Here is a 22,698-nt window from a genome sequence, read left to right on the forward strand (position 1 = left end):
TCCTGAGTATGAGGTGTATGGGATGGAATACTCTGTTTGGTCAATTCTGGCATCTATCTTGTCCGTTCCTCCCCAAAGGAGGCTGCAGGTGGGACCTCTTTATCCCTTCTGGAGGGCAAAATGTTGCTGAGAGCTGAGCAGTTCCTTGGTTCTGCTGTAACTATAACCATGGAGTGGGCTCAGTCCCAGCAGCAGCCACTGCCTGAGAAACTTGCTGTTCATTTCAGCAAGTGCAGCTCCTGACAAGAGACTGAGCTGGAAGCAAAAGGACAGGACAGAAAATCCCCTTTATCCTGCCCCAAACCAGGATAGAGGTGGATCAGGAGCTGGTGGAAGGATAGAAGCCAGAGAGGTGCAGTCACTGGGATGGAGTCAGTTGGAAGTCTGGTTCCAGTGGAGTCCCTCAAGGGTCAGTTCTGAGATGAGTGCTCTTTAATCTATTTATTGGTGATCTGGATGAGGGAATAGAGTGGACTGTCAGCAGGTTTGCTGCTGACACAAAGCTGAGAGGAGTGGCTGACACCCCAGAAGGCTGAGCTGCCATCCAGAGGGACCTGGAAAGGCTGGAGAGTTGGGCAGGGAGAAATTGGATGTATTACACCAGGGGCAAATGTGGAGTCTCCCATCTGGGAAAGAACAACCCCAGGTACCAGTGGGGAGGTTGGGGACTGAGCTGCTGGAGAGAAGCACAGGGGAAGAGGACCTGAGGGTGCTGGTGGGTGGAAGGATGAGCATGAGCCAAAAATGTGTCCTGGTGGCCAAGAAGCCCAATGGCACCTGGGGGGCATTAGAAGGGGGTGGTCAGTGGGTTGAGAGAGGTTCTCCTGCCCCTCTGCTCTTCCCTGGTGAGGTCACATCTGGAATATTGTGTCCAGGTCTGGGCCCCTCAGTTCCAGAAGGACAGGGAACTGCTGGAGAGAGACCAAGGCAGAGAAACCAAGAGGATGAAGGGAGTGGAACATCTCCTGGTGAGGAAAGGCTGAGCTGGGTCTTTTCAGCTTGGAGATTAAGGAGTTTATAAATATGTAAGGGGTGAGTGTCAGGAGGAGGGAGTAAAGCTTTTCTCAGGGGTGACCAACAACAGGACAAGGGGCAATGGTTATAAACTGGAGCATGGGTGGTTCCATATAAACATCAGGAAGAATTTTTTCACTGTGAGGGTGAGGGAGCCCTGGCCCAGGCTGCCCAGGGAGGTTGTGGAGTCTCCTTCTCTGGGGACATTCAAACCCCACCTGGATGTGTTCCTGTGACCTCCTGGAGGTGACTCTGCTCTGGCAGGGGGGTTGGACCTGATCTTTTGAGGTCCCTTCCCACCCCTCACTTTCTCTGATTCTATGATTCCCTCTACATTTCCATTTTTCCAGTGGCTTTGGGTACCTAAAGGTCACTGTGGATCAGCATGTCAGCCATCCTGACACCCAGGCTGGAGTTGGAGTAGTGCTCTTGGAGAACTTGAAACTTGAGGAGACATTTTCTGGGGCATCTCTACCCCCTGGGCTGTACACCAGGGTTCCAGTGAGTCAGTAAGGGATTTAATTGTGAGCTGTGTTCACCCAGGCTTTGTTGTGGAGTAGAGCAGACAGGTGACAGAATCCCTTCTGGCTTTTCCATAAACAAATCTTTAATTCATGGGTTTCTGGGTATTGGAGGGTTTACAGAAAAAAAATACTTCAGTCTTTATAGCAGTGCTGGGAAAATCATGGCAAGGTATCCACAGGGATCAATCCTACACTGTCTTGGCAGGATGGAAGTGGAAAGCACCAGTGCAGCACAGGGCAGCCACCAACCCTCACCTTTCAGCTTTGACTTCCTAAAGTTAAAGGATTCTCTCAAAATGATGCAAGTGTACCTCTTGGTACAACCCTCTGGGGGGGTTGCAGTTCAGGCCAGGGGAGGGCTTTTTGATGGTTCCCCACTTGGGAAGCATCAGGAAGCACAGGAACTTGATCCCTCTCAGGTGACTTTAGAAAACTCCTTCCTGGAGCACCCCCAAGGCACACCAGCTGGTGATGGGTGCCTGGTTCCTGGGGTGGATGGAACTCCCCCAACATCCACTGTGGTTTTCTTTATTTCACACAGGGAGTTACCTCGGTTGGAAAAGACCTTCAAGATCATCAAGTCCAACCATGAACCTGACACTGACAAAAACTTTAACTATATCCCTAAGGATTATGTGCCTCTTAAATCCCTCCAGGGGTGGTGACTCCACCACAGCCCTGGGCAGCCTCTTCCAATGTCTGATAACCCTTTCAGTGAATAAATTCTTGCTGAAATCCCATCTAAACCTCCCCTGGTGCACCTTGAGCCCATGACCTCTTGTTCTGTTGTCACCAGGCCCTCAGTATTGCAGACCTGCTGCTGCCACTCCTCTCTTGGGCACTTTGGGAAATAATTTTGGTCTGCTAGAGATGGGCAAGGGAGTCCCAGCAGCAAGGATGGGAGATATTCCAGCTTTACCACAGGAATTTCAGAATGCAAATAGAATGACTCATTGTGTCACCAAAGATGTGACAATAGCATCAGCAGCTACAGGTTACAGCAAATTAACTCAGTGCCAACTCAGTGCCAAACCCACACAGCTACTCTTAGGTGAGATTTGATCAGGTCTTATGTTGCCCTAAAGGAGTCTGGGGCTGCTTCTAGATCATGGTGTGTCAGGACTGTCTGAAAAAGAAGTTTTTTTCTTCTTTCTGCTCCCTCATCCACCAGTTACTCTTCACAGCTTTTAGAATCATAGAATCATAGAATCATAGAATAGGCTGGGTTGGAAGGGACCTCAGAGATCATCGAGTCCAACCCTTGAACAACTACTGCCACAGTCACTAGGCCATGGCACTGAGTGCCATATCGAGTCGCTTTTTAAATGTCTCCAGGGACGAAGAGTCCACCACCTCCCCAGGCAGCCCGTTCCAATGTCTGATCACCCTTTCCATGAAAAAATTCTTTCTAATATCCAATCTGAACTTCCCCCGGCACAATTTAAGACCATGCCCTCTTGTCTTGCTGAGAGTTGCCTGGGAAAAGAGCCCAACCCCCCCCTGGCTCCATCCTCCTTTCAGGGAGTTGTAGAGAGCAATGAGGTCTCCCCTGAGCCTCCTCTTCTCCAGCCTCAACACCCCCAGCTCCCTCAGCCTCTCCTCATAGGATCTGTGTTCGAGTCCCTTCACCAGCTTGGTTGCCTCCTTTGGACCTGCTCCAGCACCTCAATCTCCTTCTTGAACTGAGGGGCCCAGAACTGGACACAGGACTCAAGCTGTGGCCTCACCAGGGCTGAGCACAGGGGCAGAATCCCTTCCCTGGACCTGCTGGCCACGCTGTTCCTGACACAGCCCAGGATGCCATTGGCCTTCTTGGCCACCTGGGCACACTGCTGCCTCCTCTTCAGCTTCCTGGCAATCCAGACTCCCAGCTCCCTTTCTGCCACTCTGTGCCCAGCCTGGAGCTCCCCATGGGGTTGTTGTGTTGAACCTCATCCCATTGGAGTCAGCCCATCTCTCCAGTCTGTCCAGGTCCCTCTGCAGAATCCTCCTGCCTTCCAGCTGATCAACACTTCTCCCCAGCTTGGTGTCATCAGCAAACTTGCTGATGATGGACTCAATCCCCTCATCCAAGTCATCAATGAAGATATTGAACAGGACTGGGCCCAGTACTGATCCCTGGGGGATCCCTTAGGTGCTCCTTCTACCCAAGCATGGTCCTTATTGTATTCTCCCCAGCCAGCCAGCTCTCACTTCCCTTCCCTTCCACTTCTTGTGATCTTCAGAGCTGCTTTTACCTAGATGGTGATAAATAATACAGATTTGAGGCAAGTAATATGTTATAACTGGTCAGTTCTCAGCTTACTTGTGTGAATGGTTTTGGTGTCCTCAGTACTAAGAGAAGACATCCTGCTGCTGATGCTCTGGAACATGTGTGGTGCAATTCTCACCCAACACCAACTCTTTCAGACCCACTCCTGTTCATGACCCACTTGGCACACGTGGGCAGATCCTGTGTGGTGCTGGAAAGAACTAAGAGGTGATTAGTAAAAAGTTCTGTTCAACGTGTCGCTTAAATATTTTTTAAAGAAGTTTTCCTTTTCTCTTTTTTTTTTTTTTTTTTTTTTTTTTTGTGTATTCACCGCCTCATCTTCCCTGGGGCCCAGATTGAACTGGTGAGAAGAGATTATGTGGCTAATGGGGGCTGGGAGACCTTCCTGTCCTATGAAGATCCAGAGCAGGATATTCTTGTTGGCCTCCTACGACTGAGGAAGTGTTCAGAGGAGTCCTTCAGACCCGAGCTCAAAGGAGGAGTTTCCATTGTCCGGGAGCTGCACGTGTATGGCAGTGTGGTCCCTGTCAGCAGTCGTGATCCTTCCAAATTTCAGCACCAGGTACTCCAAACCAGCTTTTTCTTTTTTCCTCTGCTGCCTCTTTCTTACCTTCGTGTGCCCAGCAGGTCCAGGGAAGGGATTCTGCCCCTGTGCTCAGCCCTGGGGAGGCCACAGCTTGAGTCCTGTGTCCAGTTCTGGGCCCCTCAGCTCAGGAAGGAGCTTGAGGTGCTGGAGCAGGTCCAGAGAAGAGCAAGGAGGCTGGGAAGGGATCCAGCACAAGTGCTGTGAGGAAGGGCTGAGGGAGCTGGGGGTGTTGAGGCTGGAGAAGAGGAGGCTCAGGGGAGACCTCATCACTCTCTCCAACTCCCTGAAAGGAGGTTGGAGCCAGGGGGGGGTTGGGCTCTTTTCCCAGGCAACTCTCAGCAAGACAAGAGGCCATGGGTTTAAGAATTTCTTCCTAATATCCAACCTAAAGCTCCCCTGGCAGAGCTGGATTTAGGTTTAGGTTGGATCTTAGGAAGGAATTCTTTGCAGAGAGGGTTGGGGTTGAGGATCCCAGAGCTCCTTTCCCACCCAAATGGTTCTGGGATTCTGTGAGAGGACAGGGGAAATGGGTTAAAACTTGGAGAGGGGAGATTGAGGTTGGAGATGGGGAAGAAATTCTTGAATTTGAGGGTGGGGAGAGCCTGGAACAGGTTGAGAGAGTTGGGGGTGTTGAGGGTGGAGAAGAGGAGGCTCAGGGGAGACCTCATCACTCTCTCCAACTCCCTGAAAGGAGGTTGGAGCCAGGGGGGGGTTGGGCTCTTTTCCCAGGCAACTCTCAGCAAGACAAGAGGGCACAAGAGGTCTCAAGTTGTGCCAGGGGAGGTTTAGGTTGGACATTAGAAAGAATTTCTTTCTGGAGAGGGTGCTCAGCCATTGGAATGGGCTGCCCAGGGAAGGGGTGGATTCTCCATCCCTGGAGCTATTTCAAAAGAGCCTGGATGTGGCACTCAGTGCCATGGGCTGGGAACCACGGGGGGAGTGGAGCAAGGGTTGGACTTGATGAGCTCTGAGCTCCCTTCCAACCCAGCCAATTCTAGGATTCTATGATTCTGCTCCCCTCTGCCCGGGATAATTGGAGAATTGGGTTTCCCAGCTGAGGTTGGTTTGGTTGGGTTGAATCACAGCCTGCTGCAAGGGAACCAGAACTGAGGCTGAGCCCTTTCTTGCATTTCACCTCCTGGTACCATGCTGCTGCTGCTGAGTTTTTAGCTGGGGTGAGCATGTTTAGGCAATTGCAACTGCTCTGAGATGAAAAAGAAGCCTGAAAGCTATTATTCCTTCATGCCCATGCAATATGAGCTCATGTACCCAGGTGCTAATTTGACTTTTGAGCCCTGATTCTGAAGCATCCTGTAGGATTCACTGAGGAAAAGCAAAACAAAGGAGATGCATCCATTGTGTCTTTTATTTCCTTCTGAAATGGGTCTTACTCAGTAGATTAATTTCACTTCTGAAATCTGAAACAATAACATACAAAGTTTCATTTGGTGTTTCCCATTTTTTTTTTCCCAAAGGAATATTTATTGAATACATTCTTCCTACCAAAATAGAAAAAAATCCAACTTTGGCTCTTATGTCTGTCAGTTTAAGTGATTTGGTGGGACTCTTGAATTAAATCTCTTAGTTGGGTCTGACAGGTTTTAGCTTCAGACACTTGTGAGACCATTTCATATAAACCTTAAAGCATGGGAAGAATGGAGTGGAAAGCAATTCCTTGCAGTGGCTCATATGAAAATAGCACTTTATCCTTCTGCTGCATGTAACGTGCTGTGGCTTGCAGTGAGCAAAAATGTCAATCAGATTTTGCCCTGGTAGATTTTGAACCTTTAGTGTGAGGCTTTAAAAAAAAAAAAAGCAAAAAAAAAAAGCAATCAGTTTGTCCTCTTTGCCAGAAGTGCTCAGGGCTGATGTTTTAAATTAGCTTCCTTGTATTTATCAGTCTTTCTCTGAGTATATGCATTAAGATGCAGTTTTGCTAGACACTGATGGTGTGTGACCATAAGGCAGTAGCTGGGGGGAAAAAAGAAAAAAAAGAAAAAAAAAAAAAAAATTGAAGCGGATGTTTCCACTGTTAAATAACTAACACTTAAAAAGTTGGGGAGGAAAAAAGTGATCATCCTAAGTATTTGAGAAATGATAATAATAAAAATCAATAAGTATATAAATAAAACAGAGAGGGAAGGGGAAAATCAATTGAAAGTAGGCAACTACAAACATGAAAATAGGCTGCAAATTGAAATTTCATGGCATGTGATGCAGCCGTGTTCATTGGGTGCAGTCAGCATCCAAGAGGTTCATCAGGAAGTGTTCTTCACAGTCGTGGGGTAATTTCTGATTAGAAGGGCTTTTTAGGCTGAAGATTTCTGTGTGTTATTTAAAAATGCCTCTAAGTGTTGAATGCTTTTTAGAATTAAATGGCATCTGCTGCAGTGTTAGCACAGCCCCATTCCCTACGTCTTGTCAGGAAAACAGATGAACAAAGAGATGAGAATAATTCCTGCATCCTCGTGTGAGGAGTGAATGAATCCAATCAATTATTTCCAGATATATAGGACAACAAAGTTGTTAAATAGAGTGGAAAGGCTATTCCCTGTTTTGGAGCATTATTGTCATTCCAGTAGCACCCCAGCTGTGCGAGATTTCCGATGTAAATGGGGACATGGAGCCCATCCAGGACACTGAGGTGTTCTGCTGCAGTTCTCCTGGATTTGGCATCTTTTCTGTCAAGATCCTTGTGTCACCATCATGGCTAAGAAAGACAGTGGCATCCTGGCTTGGATGAGAAATAGTGTGGCCAGCAGAAGGAGGGAGGTGGCTTGTCCCCTGTACTCAGCACTGGTGGGGCCACATCTCGAGGACTGGGTCCAGTTTGGGGCACAATAAGAGAGATATTGAGGTGGTGGGGTGAGTGCAGAGGAAGGTGGTGAAGGGCCTGGAGAAAAAAAATCTTCTGAAGAAGGATTGAAGGAGCTGGGGCTGTTTAGTTTGAGGAAGAAGAGGCTGAGGGGAGACCTCCTGGCTCTCTATAAGTGCCTGGAAGGACATTGTGGAGAGGTTGGACATTGCAGAGAGGGAATGGCTGCAAGCTGCAACAGGGTAGGTTTACACTGGGCATTAGGAGCAATTTTTTTACAGAAAGAGTGGTCAGACCCTGGAATAGGCTGCCCAGGGAGGTGGTGGAGTCCCCACCTCTGGATGTGCTTCAGGGTCATTGAGAGGTGGGGTTGGGGGATGTGGTTTAGGGATTGCAGAGTAGGGATGATGGTTGGGCTGGATGGGTCTTTTCCAGCCTGAAAGATTCTATGATCTGAGCTCAGCAGAGCTTGAGCCTGGCCTGGGTCTTGGAGGGCCACATGGTGGTTTGATTCAACCTTTGTTGGTAGCCCCAACAAGCCTTGTGGTTGCCACATGCCTCAGTTCTTCACCCTGAAATGAGCACAGCTCCTGACTCCTGGAGGTGCTGTGGCAATAAAGATTACAAGACACTAGGGCAAGATGTGTACCTGGAAAGTGAACAAGATGTTTAGCAGGACAGTGAACCCAGCAATCTCTGGGTCTGTAGTGTCTGGCCACATCTTTTCCACTGCTGTCTCCAGTGGGGATGGCTCTGGGATCCTCCTGCAATTAGTGTAGGCAATTTCATCTTGGCTTTGTGCTCTGACTTTCTTTCATTCTCTAGCACAAAGCCAGGGCCAGTAAAGTAGCTGTTAAGGTGCATGATTGTTTCTTGGGGTTGGTTATCTCAGCAGGATAGACTTGTTCAGCACCAGGAATGACAGGACTCATACCAAGTCGACCTCACCATCAGTGGATTTAACTTTGTTCTGTTCCTGCCACTGAGCAGCAGTCAGACACTAAAACTGCCCCTGAGCAATTTCACAATCAGAAAAAGACTCCCTGAGAAAGCTCCACTGTAAAGCTGAGTCTTGGTACACCTCAAGCCCTCTCCTGCAATAAGATTTTGATCATTCCTGTGCCAAAAATACAAATCTTTTGGAGCTGTGCTAATACTTACATTCTGACCTTGCTCATACTTTCTATTTTTACAGGACTAACCTTTTCTTCCTGTTATTTCTCCCCTTATAGGGATTTGGGATGTTACTGATGGAGGAAGCAGAAAGAATAGCCAAGGAAGAGCATGGATCATGGAAAATTGCTGTAATTTCAGGTACCTTTGCTATACCCCCCCTTTTTTTTATTTCTGTATAGATATATCTTAATCTGAAAATGAACCCACTGCACCACCTCTGTGAACACTCATCCTATTAGGTAGGAAATGAGCAGCAGCAGATGCCTCTTCATAATGGAGTCAAATTCCATCAGATCTTTGTCCAGACAGTTCTGTTACTGCAAGCAGAGGACACTCTGCAGGGAACCATCCTCCTTGTAGTGCCAGAGGAGACAGACTGGGTGACCATGGGTGTCTTCCCCCTCCAAACACTGCTATTTCCAACCTCGTCACGGGTTGTTATTACCCAGGGCTGCTTCCCAGAGCTTGTGGGGACAGAAAATTGCCAGCCCCCATTTTAGAGTCTCTCTGCCATCATTAGGGTGGACAGATGTGCTTTTAGGATACATTAAGCATTATCATGAAGAAGGGAGTTGTATAAGGAAGAGCTGCAGCCCTTTCTCTCCTCTTTCATTCTTTCATTTTCATGGCACTGTGACTAAGAAGAGCGGCCTCAGTTCCTCAAGTCAAGGTCAGGACTACCTTTGTGCCTTCATTTATCTTATTTTAGCAGTTATGGTTCCTATGGAAAATTTTTACAGGTGTCTAGTTCATATATAACTAACTCAGGGAGGTGGGGAATTGCATGAGAAACTCTTGGCATCAGATTAATGGATACTGGGGAACTAAAACAGAATAGCTGTGATATAGCTGTAAAATTTTTGAAAAAATTGCTGCTGCCCCACTGAAAAAAAAACCAAAAACTAAAAAGCAGAAATCCCTAACTCTGATCCAAAGTGCTGGGTGCTGACAGTGAAGAGCTTCTCTGGGTGTCTCCAGCTGTGTAACATGCCTGAATGATGAAAAGCCAAAGCAGGCTGTCTCAACAAGTACTTGTGACATTACTTAAAGCAGTAGCCAGATGCTTAGAGACTATTTTATATTTTCTGATGTATATTTTCTTGTCAGCTTCAGACATAAACCAGTCCTGCTTCCCTGGTGCTGCTGCGTGGGTGTCAGTTTGACCTGGGAATTTCACGTGGTTGAGAGATGTCCTCACCACACCACCTCAAAGTAAAGAAGGGAGGTGAAAGAAAATTATTTCATTTTATCCTCTAGCATCTTGGCTTGGGATGCATGGAGAGAGGAAGCTGCAATTCCTCTGTGCTAAAACCACTTCTTTTGAGAAGAACAGAAAACATCCAGTGGTTACTAAAAAATGCTTTGTGAAAGCATTCACTTGGCTAATTTGAGCTGCATTTCAGCAGAGTGATGTGGAGAACATATTCTTTGCATCAACATCCAGTGCAAGAACTCTTGTTTTCCTGCATGCACAGTTGGTGGCATCCTGCTAAGACCCTGTCTGGGCTTTTTCTTTTTTTCCCCCTGGAGTGCAAAGCACAATATGGTACAGTTTGTCTTTGAATACAGAATACTACATCATCTGCAAATACCACAAATTTTCCAGCTGTTTCCTTGGAGATCTTACCACTTGAATTTCAGCTCTCCTATAGTTTCGATCCGAAATAAAAACCCAGCCAGAAGTTCCTTCTCCTTTGGAGGATGAACTTGGTTTTGCTCGTTTGGATTTCAAAATAGATTTTTCATTTGGAACCCACTGCAAGGTGAGGTCTCCAACACATTGTGAAATTTTGACTGCTTCCTGGAGGGAAGCAAGGGAGATCTGCATTGAAAATCTCTCTCAAAGGACTCTGTCTCATTTCCACTGTGTGTTTTTATGGATGCTTTGGTGCAGTGTTTTGTTTAACAGTGTCCCTTCCTCAACAGTGTTTTTCCAGTCTTGCATTTAATGGCTACATTGGTATTAGTCAACTAACCAGCACCAGAACATGCCAACCACCTCCTCAGGGAATGGTCCCTGATCCATGTTCCTGCACGTGCTCTGATGGAGAACTTGGGGGGGCAGTGCTGGTCCCTCAGGGCTGAAACCTGCTCAGGGCTCCTGTTGGCAAAGTAAGGGAGTGGGTGGCTGAATTCTGTGCTCTTAACTCTTAGGAGGAAAGGTAGGTGCAAGTAGCAAGCTCTCACTTTGATTTCTTCCAGAAGAAATATGTGTATTTTTAAGAGAGGACAGCATGAAGGGTTTTCAGTAGTGGCTAAAGGTTTAGGGCTCATCTCTAAGGGCAGTTCAGGTTCAGCTCTGGTGAGAAATCAGCAGCACTCACCATGGCAGATGTGACTGGATCATAGAATCATTGAATGTCAGGGGTTGGAAGGGAGCTCTGGAGTTGATCCAGTTGATCCTGCCCCAGCAGGATCCCCCAGGGCAGGACACACAGAACACCTCAGCTCAGGAAGGAGATTGAGGTGCTGGAGCAGGTCCAGAGAAGAGCAAGGAGGCTGTGAAGGGATCCAGCACAAGTGCTGTGAGGAAGGGCTGAGGGAGCTGGGGGTGTTGAGGCTGGAGAAGAGGAGGCTCAGGGGAGACCTCATCACTCTCTCCAACTCCCTGAAAGGAGGTTGGAGCCAGGGGGGGGTTGGGCTCTTTTCCCAGGCAACTCTCAGCAAGACAAGAGGGCACAAGAGGTCTCAAGTTGTGCCAGGGGAGGTTTAGGTTGGACATTAGAAAGAATTTCTTTCTGGAGAGGGTGATCAGGCATTGGAATGGGCTGCCCAGGGAAGGGGTGGATTCTCCATCCCTGGAGCTATTTCAAAAGAGCCTGGATGTGGCACTCAGTGCCATGGGCTGGGAACCACGGGGGGAGTGGATCAAGGGTTGGACTTGATGAGCTCTGAGGTCCCTTCCAACCCAGCCCATTCTAGGATTCTATGAACACATCCAGGGGGGTGTGGAAAGGCTCCAGAGAAGGAGACTCCACAACCTCTCTGGGCAGCCTGGGCCAGGGCTCCCTCACCCTCACACTCCACAAGTTTCTCCTTGTCTTGAGCTGGAACTTCCTCTGTTGTAGATGATCATCTAATTGGTTTGGTTTGGAAACACCTTTAAGATCATCAAGTCCAACCATTAACCTAATTCTGCAGAGTCCAGTGCTAACCCATGTCCCTCAGCACCACATCTACATGGCTTGGAAATCCCTCCAGGGATCATGACTCCATCCCTGCCCTGGGCTGCTTGTTCCAATGCCTGACAATCCTTTTGGGACTGAAATTCCTCCTAATACCTGATTTCTGTTGCTGAAGCATCATGTCCCTAAGCACCACATCTACAGAGCATCTCATCACCTCCAGAGCTGCTGATCTTTATGGGTCTCTTCCAGCCCAAACCACTCAATGATTCTGTGATAATCTGTGACCATTCCTTGCTCTGGCTTTGAATAGGGGCATCTCATACTGATTGTTTTAGGACAGCCCATTTCCTGGGGACCCCAGATGCCCACTGGTACCCTGCTGTATGCCAGAGCCTTGCTTTGTACTGGTGATCACTGAAGATGCTTCTGTCTTTCAAGATGAGTGAGCCTAGATGCCCATCTCTAGCTCATGCAGCTGGTAGGGACCCCACTCACCTTTTGGGGAAGGAATCTGGGGACAAAGATAAAGCTGGAGGGGTCCAGGAGTCCCTGGCTGATTATTTGCCACAGCCTTGGATTGAATGGATGGCTTGAAGATGATCTGGAAATGCAGTTGACTCAAGCCAGACTCAATTTCAGATAAAAGTATGGATGTACAACATCCAAAATAGGCAACACAGTTACAAGTGGCTATGAAAAGCAGGAAAGAAAGGGAAAAAAAAAACCCCACTATATGACTAATCTGCTTTTAGTGAAGTAATATTAGAAATGCCTCTCTCCCAGCCAGATGATTTGCTGCCCATCCTGATCAAGGTAGTATTCAACATTTCCTGACATCTCAGGCTGTGTCCATTAGAGCTTCACTCATTAGAAACCTCTTTCCTCCATGGCAGAGCACGTTAGCTGCCAGAGCCAATTTTCCTTTTGTCCAGACTCCCTGGATTATTTCAGGCATTTTTTTTTTTTCCCCTCCTGCCTCTGCTTGCTTCCTTCCCACGTATAACCTGGCCTCGTAATTAAACATTATTTCACTTGCCTGCAAATGCAGATGTCCCCTTTGTTAGGTCAGGTGTCTTGTCTTGTACTAACTTCAAGGAGGGCTAAAACTCCTTCCCCCTCAGCTGTGAGTCAGTGGCATATTTCAGGGTGAAGTCTTCCCAGTTTGGTATTCTCTACCAGGCAGTGCTGCAAAAACCACTTGGTACAAAACATGTAAATGGGCAACAAGTGAGTAATTTGTGATTGCCTCCTGATTAAGATCAGTAGGGTTACACTAATCAGATTGGGGTGACTGATCCCCACATCTTGCTCCTCCAGCAGCCTGGAATCCACAATCACAAGGCTGTGAATAGAAATTAAACTAATGCCACCTGGATTCTGTAGTCTCCAGGAGAGATAAGAATCCTTCCTCAGGTGGCTGACTCATTTCCCAGGCTCTTGGTGCTGCCTGAGCACTGAGACTCTGCTCCTCCTGCCTCTGGCAGTTTGGGAGAAAACAGAGGTTCAGGACTTTCTAAAAGTGAACCCCATGAAGCATGAAATGGAACGAGGCCACAGGAGGCCCTGGAGCTGCTGGGAGGGCTGGAGCAGCTCTGCTCTGGAGCCAGGCTGAGAGAGTTGGGGGTGTTGAGGCTGGAGAAGAGAAGGCTGCAACGGGGAGACCTTAGAGCACCTTCCAGTGCCTGAAGGGGCTCCAGGAAAGCTGGGGAGGGACTTGGGACAAGGGCCTGGAGGGATGGGACCCTGCGAGGGGGAAGGGTTTGCAGCTGGGAGAGGGGAGATGGAGAGGAGATCTTGGGCAGGGAGGGAGGGAGGGAGGGAGGGAGAAATTGTTTGGTTGGACTTGGTGATCTCAGAGGTCCTTTCCAGCCATGAGCATTCTGTGATTCTCAGGTGTGGGCCATGGGTTAGTGGTGGCCTGGAATAAGGTGATGTCCTGGCTGGGCTGGAGTGGGATAGGACAAGGGGGAAGGGTTTGGAGCTGGGAGAGGGGAGCTGGGGCTGAGATGTGAGGGAGAAATTGCTTGGGGTGAGGGTGCTGAGCCCCTGGTTGCCCAGGTTGCCCAAGGAAGCTGTGGCTGCCCCATCCCTGGCAGTGTCTCAGCCCAGGTTGGATGGGGCTTGGAGCCCCCTGGGCTGGGGGAGGGGTCCCTGACCATGGCAGGGGGTGGAATGAGGTGACCTTTAGGTCCCTTCCCACCCAAACCAGTCTGGGATATTCTGTGATTCTGACACCAGGGTCCTGATCCCAGCACAGAACATGTGGGTGTCCTTGTCACTCAGTGTGGGGCTGGGACCCACATCAGGGCTCAAGACATCCACAAAGCCACTTCACAAAATAAACCCTTGCTCAAAAACTTCAGGCTCTTTGGGGCAGTTGTTAAGAGGTCAAATGCTGAGGGTGTTTGGGTTTTACACTCCAGTCCATCCACTAGTGAAATTTCTTGGTGATGAAGAATATTAAGGGAAGGGAAACTGAGCTGGCACATAAATCAGAGATAAAGTTCCAGGGCACGTTTGACTCTAAAGTATCCTAATTTCCTCGTGTAAACAGCCTTTTGGTCACCCTAGAAGTAATAAATTACTTGAGTAATCAGCCTCTCATAGTTGATACTGGATGTTGATTCACAGGTTGCCTTTGAGTTTGCAAGTGCCAGGGTGTGCTCAGGAGACCTTAGCCCCAGGCTCCAGAGTGTTGCTGGGAGGGTTGCTGGGCTTTGGGAGGGCTCCCTGGGGGTTTTGCTTCTAGCCCTGGTTGGTTATTTTTAGAAATGCCAATCTTCCCAGCTATTAATAAGAGAAAAAATGGCCCGAGATAAGTGGCAAGATGGGAATGTTAATGAATTGATTCTCTGATGTTTGTCTGCTTCAGATTGATGGCTTTGGGGAAAAAAAAAAAAAATTAATTAGGGGGGTTTGGAAGAAGCCAAGGATAAACCCATAGTAGGGGATTCATGCTGTGGAATAGCTCCTGTGTACAACCCTCTGGTTCTTAAGGAACTTCAATTTTGAAGGTTTAATAATACAACAGCTTTGAAAACTGACTTGATAGTGTATTAACTGGGATTTCAGTGCAGGAATATTGCTGTCCTTAAGCAAGGACACATCTGCAAAAGCCAGGATTCTGCAAGGCTGGTCTGGTAGGAAGCATGTTTTATATATACCATAATATATCTGACAGAGATCTCTAATGTGGCCTCACTTCTGCATGGTAGATCCCAGAGGCTTTCACCTGTCCTGAATCTGCCCCAGCTCAGCATGTTTTGGAAAGCAGGACCCTGCCTTGATTTCTGTGGCCTCCATCTGCAGGAGCTTTCCTTAGAGTGGGAAAAGGAAGAACTGGGAAGAAAAACCTACAGCAAAATCTAGTGAGCAGGAGTTGAACGTTTGGGGAGCCCTCTTGTGCTTCTTCCTTCCTCATCAACCCTTTCCCTGAGTTTATCCCCAACTCTCCTCAAGTTTTCTAAAACCCAAACAATGGAAAACCCCCCCCACACACAAAAAATCTGAAATTAGATTTGGGTAGGAAGTATTTAGAAATCAGATTAATGATGGAATGAAGGTGATTTCCATCCCAGTGACACACAGTAAGGCACAGCAGTATAAATAGCATTGAATCAGAGCTGTGAGCAAGAGCAGTTCTCAGGGATTTAAAAATAAAGATAATTTTCTGCCATGGGAATCTTCCTCTCTGCCTGGCACTGTTCTTACGCTGCCTGCAAGTTGTAATCCTCTTTTTCAAGGCTGCACCAGAGGTTAAGGGCTTAAAGCTTGTTCTTACTCAAAGCTTTGAGTGTAGAGGTCGTGGAGTCGTGGGTTTCAGCTTTGTCATTTTTGGAACCCAAATTTGCTGCGTGCTTGCAGCCTGGCTTTTCAACTGCTGCTTTAGCTGAGAATTACTTCTGGCTTATGGCAGGCTTATCTCTGGTGGGCTTTGTTCATCTCTAAAGGCTGTTCTGGAAGGAGGAAAGCTCCTTCCTGCTTTACCAGCCTCACCCTGCAAGCCAGGTCACATCCTGCACCCCATCACCCTGCCCAGAGCAGGGTGGGAACATCCCCCTGCTCCACCTGCAGAGCTTTTCAGGAGACAGCAAACAGATTTTCCTTCAAAAGTACATTCAAACCAGGACTGTGCAAATCAAAGAATCCCAGAAAGTCAGGTTGGAAGGGGCCTCAAGGCTCACCTGGTCCAACCTTTCCCATATTATTGTTGATCTGAGATGTCCCAGCACCCCCTTGGGCTGAGACTTCAAACTCCCCAAAGTGGGGGAATCCATCCCTTCCCCTAGGAGACCATTCCAGTAGTTTCTCTACTTTAGAATATGACCATGAATCCTGGTTTTACCATAACCCACCCCAAAAAGCACACACAGCAACCCCTACTTGTTTCTGCTGTGTCAGAGATTGTAGCTTTATATTCATAATGGAATTTAAAAGCATTCAGAGGAGGACAGGGCAGGAGACAGAGCTCTGCTTGTTTGGGTACTCTTCAGTTTCTGTGTGAATTGGGTTTTCACACGTTCTCTCCCTGTCTAAAAATCCCAGAATCCCAGAAAGTCAGGTTGGAAGTGACCTCAAGGCTCACCTGGTCCAACCCCTCTCATATTATTGTTGATCTGAGATGTCTCAGCACCCCCTTGGGCTGAGACTTCAAACTCCCCAAAGTGGGGGAATCCATCCCTTCCCCTAGGAGACCATTCCAGTAGTTTCTCTACTCTAGAATATGACCATGAATTCTGCTTTTACCATAACCCACCCAAAAAGCACCAAAAAAAACCCTTTTTTCTGTTGTGTCAGAGACTGTTGCTTTATATTCATAATGGAATTTAAAAGCATTCAGAGGAGGACAGGGCAGGAGACAGAGCTCTGCTTGTTTGGGTACTCTTCAGTTTCTGTGTGAATTGGGTTTTCACATGTTCTCTCCCTGTCTAAAAACCACAGAATCCCAGAAAGTCAGGTTGGAAGGGACCTCAAGGCTCACCTGGTCCAACCCCTCTCATATTATTGTTTATCTGAGATGTCCCAGCACCCCACAGAGCTGAGACTTCAAACTTCCCAAAGTGGGGGAATCCACCCCTTCCCCTAGGAGACCAGTCCAGTAGTTTCTCTGTTCTAGAATATGACCATGAATCCTGGTTTTACCATAACCCACCCAAAAAGCACAAAAAACAACCCTTTTTTCTGTTGTGTCAGAGACTGTTGCTTTATATTCATAATGGAATTTAAAAGCATTCAGAGGAGGACAGGGCAGGAGACAGAGCTCTGCTTGTTTGGGTACTCTTGAGTTCCTGTGTGAATTGGGTTTTCACATGTTCTCTCCCTGTCTAAAAATCCCAGAATCCCAGAAAGTCAGGTTGGAAGTGACCTCAAGGCTCACCTGGTCCAACCCCTCTCATATTATTGTTTATCTGAGATGTCCCAGCACCTCATTGAGCTGAGACTTCAAACTTCCCAAAGTGGGGGAATCCATCCCTTCCCCTGGGAGACCATTCCAATCTCTGGCTGTCCTCAGAGTGAAAAACTTTCCTCTTGTGTCCAATGGGAATCTCCCCAGGAGCAACTTGTGCCCATTGCCCCTTGGCTTGTCCTTGGGACTCCTTGTCCATAGGGAATCTCCATCCTCTCTGTAGCCCCTTTAAGCACTGGCTGAATCCCATCAGTTCCTCTGCTTCCTCAGAGCACATCAGTTTGCCCTCCTAGGGAAAGAAATAAAAAAAATCAGAGTTTCCCAGCAGACTCTTCCCGAAGCATTTTGTTCTCCCTGCTGTTCACAGAGTAAACAGGTTCAGCTGAACCTCATCAGAAGTCTTTTAGCTCTCAGAACCATCCAATTTCTGGACAGAAAAGGAAAAGCAGTGGGATGGAACAGGCTCGGGCGTTGCTTAGGACGAGGGTCCCGAAACCCACGGAAGGTTAGGTTCAAACAAAGGAAAATCTGAGGTCCTCTGCATCAGGGACCCAGGAGTCATCACTGGCAGTGAACTGAGAAATGATGCACAGAGCAAGGCAGGCTGCACAGCAGCTGCCTCGTGGTGTGTCTGGTTAAATATCATTTCATTTGAAGGGGACCTGGGGGACAACTGCGTTTAATCGACTGCGGAGTCAGTGACAAGTGCACCAGGAGGGAGGCTGCTGGGGAAGATGAGTGTTTGCAAGGCAGGTGAGGAAAGGCTTTTTGGGTTCTGGCAGCACATGAAGAGCACCTGTGGGGATGGGAAACGGTGTCAAGCATAGAGACTCTGGTTTTCATGTCAGGGATCACCACTGCGTGGTTTCTCTGCTCTAGTTAAAGCTTGGATGCTGGTGAGCTTGGATGCTTTGGACCCTGGGTGTTGGTGGTTGTGAGCTACATCCTCCCAAAGATTCCATCTCCTATCTTGATGTTTGACTCAACCAACCAGGATGAAATATTCACAATCAGGAGGTGTTTTCCTGGCCTGCTTGGAAGGTTTCTGTGCAGAGCCAGGAGTGTGCCTGCTGCTTGCTCCTCAGCAGGAGGGAGGAGGTGCCCCCCACCACCTAAATCAAAGAGCAAAGTAAAAAAGCAAGTGGCTTGTTTATCATGGAGTCGTTGCTCATTTAAGGTAATTTTCTGCATGAGTGGTGCCTTTCTACTCCTCTGATGTGAGCAGTATATTAGTATGCAGGCTGGGGTAGCTGAATGGTAGACCCTGGAGGCATCACTCCATTATTCAGAGCTCTGGGGAGGTCTGATCTGAAACTGTCTGTTTTTCCATTTTCCAGCATTTGTAATTGCCTGTGTGTTTTCTTTGCCTTTTGTTGGTTTTGTGGTGGGGTTGGGTTGGTTTTCTTCTTGTTGCTGTGTTTTGCTTTGTGGTGGTTTTTGGGTTTCTTTTTGCTTTTAGTTGTACCCGCTTTGAATTTGCATCTTTTTTTTCCCCTCTCACTAAAAAAAAAAATCACACTGCAACAATTTTAAACATGTTCCTCCTCTGATATCCACAAAGCCCTTAGGCACTGAAAATGTAAAGCACCTTGGTGTTTGAGCCTAGGAGATGGGCTCAGAAGCTTGCTGAATTTGTTAGAATCCCTTCTTCCTTTTTGGCAGAAGGAGAGGCTTGGATTCTGTACTCAGGTTTTTCTCTCCTTGTGGTCAGATGAGGCTACTCCAATCCTTCCAACAAAGCTTTCCCTTCCCCTCCCCTTTTACCATTCCAGCCACAGACCTCTCTCTGCTTCTCTTGGGGATGGGATTTCTTATTTTTTAAGCTCTATTTTGAGGCTGGATCTCTGGGTTTGCAGTCCACAGGTGCCAGGGTCCCCTTTGGGAGTGGGTGCTGAGCAGTCACATCCCATGACTCAAGCAGTACAGGATTGGGGTTTTTTTTCCCCCAGAAACTCCACAGCATCCAGAGGATGGTTTAGGACAAACACACTCATTCCCCACACTCCTGCCATGGTGTAAGCACAACTCAGCCCTTCTGCCTGTTGTCTCTCAGTCCCATTTACAGCATATTTACTGCTGCCTCTTCCCAAAGATTCTGAGTAGCCTGCAGAGAGTCATTTTTGGTGCTGCTGGCTGCCTGGGGAAGGGACTAAATTCCAGGTAAGCCTGCAAACATCTTCTCAGCCTCCAGCCATTTGTTGCCCAAGGATTTCCAGAGTCAGAGAAGTTGCCTTTGTATCTGGTAGCACTCAAGGGATTTTTCTGCCTTGCCAGCCTGCAATGAGTGATAAACTTATCTCCCCATCCCTTTCCATGAGCTTTTTAGGGTTGATGGCACTGCCTGGCTGCTTTACCTTGAGCTTGGGAGGAGTAATCCTTCCACTTAGGTGAAAATGGATAAAGGACAGTCCTCCATTCAGACCTCTCCTCTTGTCTCCTTGTGGGTTCCTGTTGCCATTGTTTTGACTTTGCTGCTTGACATCCCATAATTAGCCCCTTCTGACCCTAATCCTGTAGTAAAGTCCTAGGGTCCTCCCCCCTCCTAAACCACAGAAGCATAAAGCTCCTGACTGGATGGGCTTAAACAAATCCACCCTTTGTGTAACAAAGTACAAAACCCAAATCCATTTACTTTAAAAATCCAAATTTTTTGTGTGGCTCCTTTGTGTCTCCTCTCAGCAGCAACTGTTCTGATGTCACCCTCTGATTTTCATAGAATGTCAGGGACCTCCAGATCACCTGGACCAACCTTTCCAGGCAGGAAATTTTGGTGGTTATCTTTGCCAAAAAGGATGAGTGGGGAGATTCAAGGCAGAGCTTTGCAGTTACTTAAAGCCCCTGAGCAGTCAGTTTTACAGGACCGATGCCTTTCTCTTTTAATAAAAAGTGCCACTGTGGCACGTGCTGCTGCAAAATATGTGCCAGAAATGTTTCCCTGCCTCCTTTTGAAATAACCTTCCTCAACTTAAATGATGTGTATTGCAGGTGCAGCTTCAGGAAGGTTCCCATTCCACAGATTTCTGGTGGTTGTAATGCGTGCGTCATCTATTACAGCAATATAGGAGCTGTGGAGAGGCTGTAATCAGCCAGGTCTGCAGGGACACAAGAGAGTGAACAGAGCAGCCCGGGGTGACAGCAGCACACACACATGTTCAAGGTCACTCATGAGGACTTCTTGCCTCTGGAAAGGTACCCAGCACCTTCTGCCAAAGCACCCGGGTGCTCATCCAGGGCATCAGGTGTAGGGTGAGGTGACACAGTCAGGAGAAATTCCTCACTGTGAGGGTGCTGAGCCCCTGGTTGCTCAGGTTGCCCAAGGAAGCTGTGGCTGCCCCATCCCTGGCAGTGTTGAAGGTTGGATGGGGCTTGGAGCAACCTGGGAACAGTCCACAGAAGGGCCATGAAGATGGTCAGAGGGATGGAGCAGTTCTGCCATGAAGTCAGGCTGAGAGCTGGGGGTGTTCAGCCTGGAAAAGAGAAAGCTCCAGGGAGACCTTGGAGCATCTTCCAGTGCCTGAAGGGGCTCCAGGAAAGCTGGGATGGGGCTTTTCAACAGGGAGGGCAAAGAGACAAGGGGTAATGTTTTTAATCTGAAGGGGGGAAGATTTAGATTAGATATTAGGAAAAAATTCTTCATCATGAGGGTGCTGAGCCCCTGGTTGCCCAGGTTGCCCAAGGAAACTGTGGCTGCCCCATCCCTGGCAGTGTCTCAGCCCAGGTTGGATGGGGCTTGGAGCCCCCTGGGCTGGGGAAGGGGTCCCTGACCATGGCAGGGGTGGCACTGGGTGGTTTCTTAAGGTTCCTTCCCACCCAAACCAGTCCGGGATTCTCTGATCACAGCCCAGAGCTGATCCAACAAGGCATCTTCTTGATGCTGCTGTGGCTGCGTGGCCTTCATTCCTCTACCTTGAAGCCTTGGAGCACAACTGCCCAATATCTGAGCAGCTTTTACAGCCCTGCCCTGACACACAGCTCAGCAATACCTGAGTGCAGGGTGTATCCATGTGTCTGGCTCTGTCTGAGCCTCTCTTGCTTTCAAGTGCACTCTGGGCTGTGAAGCTCTGCTGGCTCCTCTCCAAGTCCTTCATCCCCTGCTCCTCCTTGTTAGAAGTTTTGGGGTTGTGCCAACCAACATCCTCTCCTGGCACCAAAATCTTGCTTTTTAAGGATACGTCTCCATCTGTCTCAGGGGTAGCTGCTGGCTTTTACAGGTGGATTTCCAATGTTCCCATCTCCAAAGCCAAGCTGTAGTGTCCACCACTACTTCCCTGTGTCCTTCACATGTCCCCAGGGTGCCAAAGCCACTTTTCCTCTAAACTTTACACAGGTAGCTGCCTCCATCTTTGCTTTCTGTGGACACAGCAGGGCTTGGTAGTTTCAGTGCTGGTGGCATTTAAGAGTAGTGACAGTTCATAGCTTGTTTATTTTACCTCCAGGACCAGAGTTCCTTGCATGAGGTTAAGATGGGGGCTACCACTGTGTATTCCCTTTATTCACAGCAGAGGAATTGAAGAGCTCCAGTTAGGCATTAGCTGTCTCTATCCCTGTCTTCCCAGCCTAAATCACAGACTGAGAATGTCAGGGGTTAGAAGGGATCTCTGGAGGTCATCTGGAGCAGGTTCACCTGGAATTGCCACAAGGAGAGGTCCAACACCTTCCTCCTTCCATGTCATCCCCAAAGGGTCAGGGTCTTACCCACTGCCCTTGACAAGCTTAGCTGCCTCCTCTCTTTGCTGAACCCCAAAGCTGAGATGCTGCTGGTGAAGCTCTTGGTGACTCCAAGGGCAAGGATTGGGAAGGCAGAGACCAAATCTTTATGCACTGGAAGGCTGCAAATGACTTTTCAAAGCCTGCAAGCTGGTTCTATAAATACAGCGCTCATGCACGGAGGAGCTGCTGTGACGTCTGTCAGCGTTATCTGTTGATGCTGGCATCAGAAAAGCAGCCTGGCTTGGCTTGTTCCAACAGGATTGTCTCCTTATCTCTCTACAGAAGATGCTTGTTCAGGGTGGGGGGAGGATGAGGGATGAGATTGAATTCCCCTCTTGCAGGTGCTGCCCCTGTCCAGCCCCAGCTCCGGGTGCTTGTCCTTTCTCCTTGGCGTTCTCTCACCCCTACCCACGCCATCCCCAGCAGCCTCCAAACATCCTCACTGCCCATTCGCTCCCCAGACCAGAGAGGTGAGTGGAACCACAGCCAAATCCACTCCTGCAATGCCTCAGCTTCTGACCCAGGAGTTTAATACCTCCCCACAGCCCATTTTCCCTCCGTCCCAGTGACGTAGCAGCCACATCGCGGTGGCGGGGAGGTTCTGGCACTGCTGCCTTTCCCTGCTAGAAGCTAATTACTATGCAGCAAGATGATCACTTTTTTTTTTTTTTTTTTCCCTCTCTCCCCCTCCCCCCAGACCAGGTTTTCTATTTGTGTTCTGCCAAGTAGAAAATTAACATGGACAGAGGCCAGGGATGGTTCACGCCTGAGTGCGCTGAGGCTGGAGGTGGCGAGGGGAAGGCAGGCTGGATTTCTGAATGGTGGGTGTGGAGGAGCAGGGGGTGTCAAGCCTGGCCAGCCCTCTTCCTTAGCCAGATCATCAGAGAAGTCCAGTAACTGGGGAAGAATCAGAGGAAAAAAAAATATAAATCCTCCCCCCCTCACCAGCCTGCAGAGTCCTAATGAACTGCACGTCTCGGTGGGGCTTGCTCAGAACCAAGGTGAAGGAATTCTCTGCAGAGCAGGTGTGGGGTGCTGGCTGCAAAATTTGGAAGTGTGAATTTAT

At 48.4% G+C, this 22,698-nt stretch overlaps 1 protein-coding gene across 2 annotated transcripts in view; it reads left to right on the plus strand.

Moving 5' to 3' along the window:
* The window catches only part of ELP3 (elongator acetyltransferase complex subunit 3), a 109,920-nt gene extending 90,820 nt beyond the window's left edge, over positions 1-19,100 (plus strand). Inside the window, exons 13-15 of one of the 2 annotated variants that reach the window (XM_071742259.1) lie at positions 4,145-4,372; positions 8,444-8,525; positions 18,976-19,100. In XM_071742259.1, the coding sequence (XP_071598360.1) occupies positions 4,145-4,372; positions 8,444-8,525; positions 18,976-19,025 (360 nt within the window). In that variant the 3' untranslated portion in view covers positions 19,026-19,100. Of the gene's footprint in view, positions 1-4,144; positions 4,373-8,443; positions 8,526-17,801; positions 17,876-18,975 lie in introns of those variants that run through there. The other variant, XM_071742257.1, reaches the window with a different exon arrangement.
* The last annotated feature ends 3,598 nt before the right edge of the window (positions 19,101-22,698 follow it).

The sequence above is a fragment of the Heliangelus exortis genome, chromosome 3 (assembly GCF_036169615.1).
Source record: "Heliangelus exortis chromosome 3, bHelExo1.hap1, whole genome shotgun sequence".
Classification (NCBI taxonomy): domain Eukaryota; kingdom Metazoa; phylum Chordata; class Aves; order Apodiformes; family Trochilidae; genus Heliangelus; species Heliangelus exortis.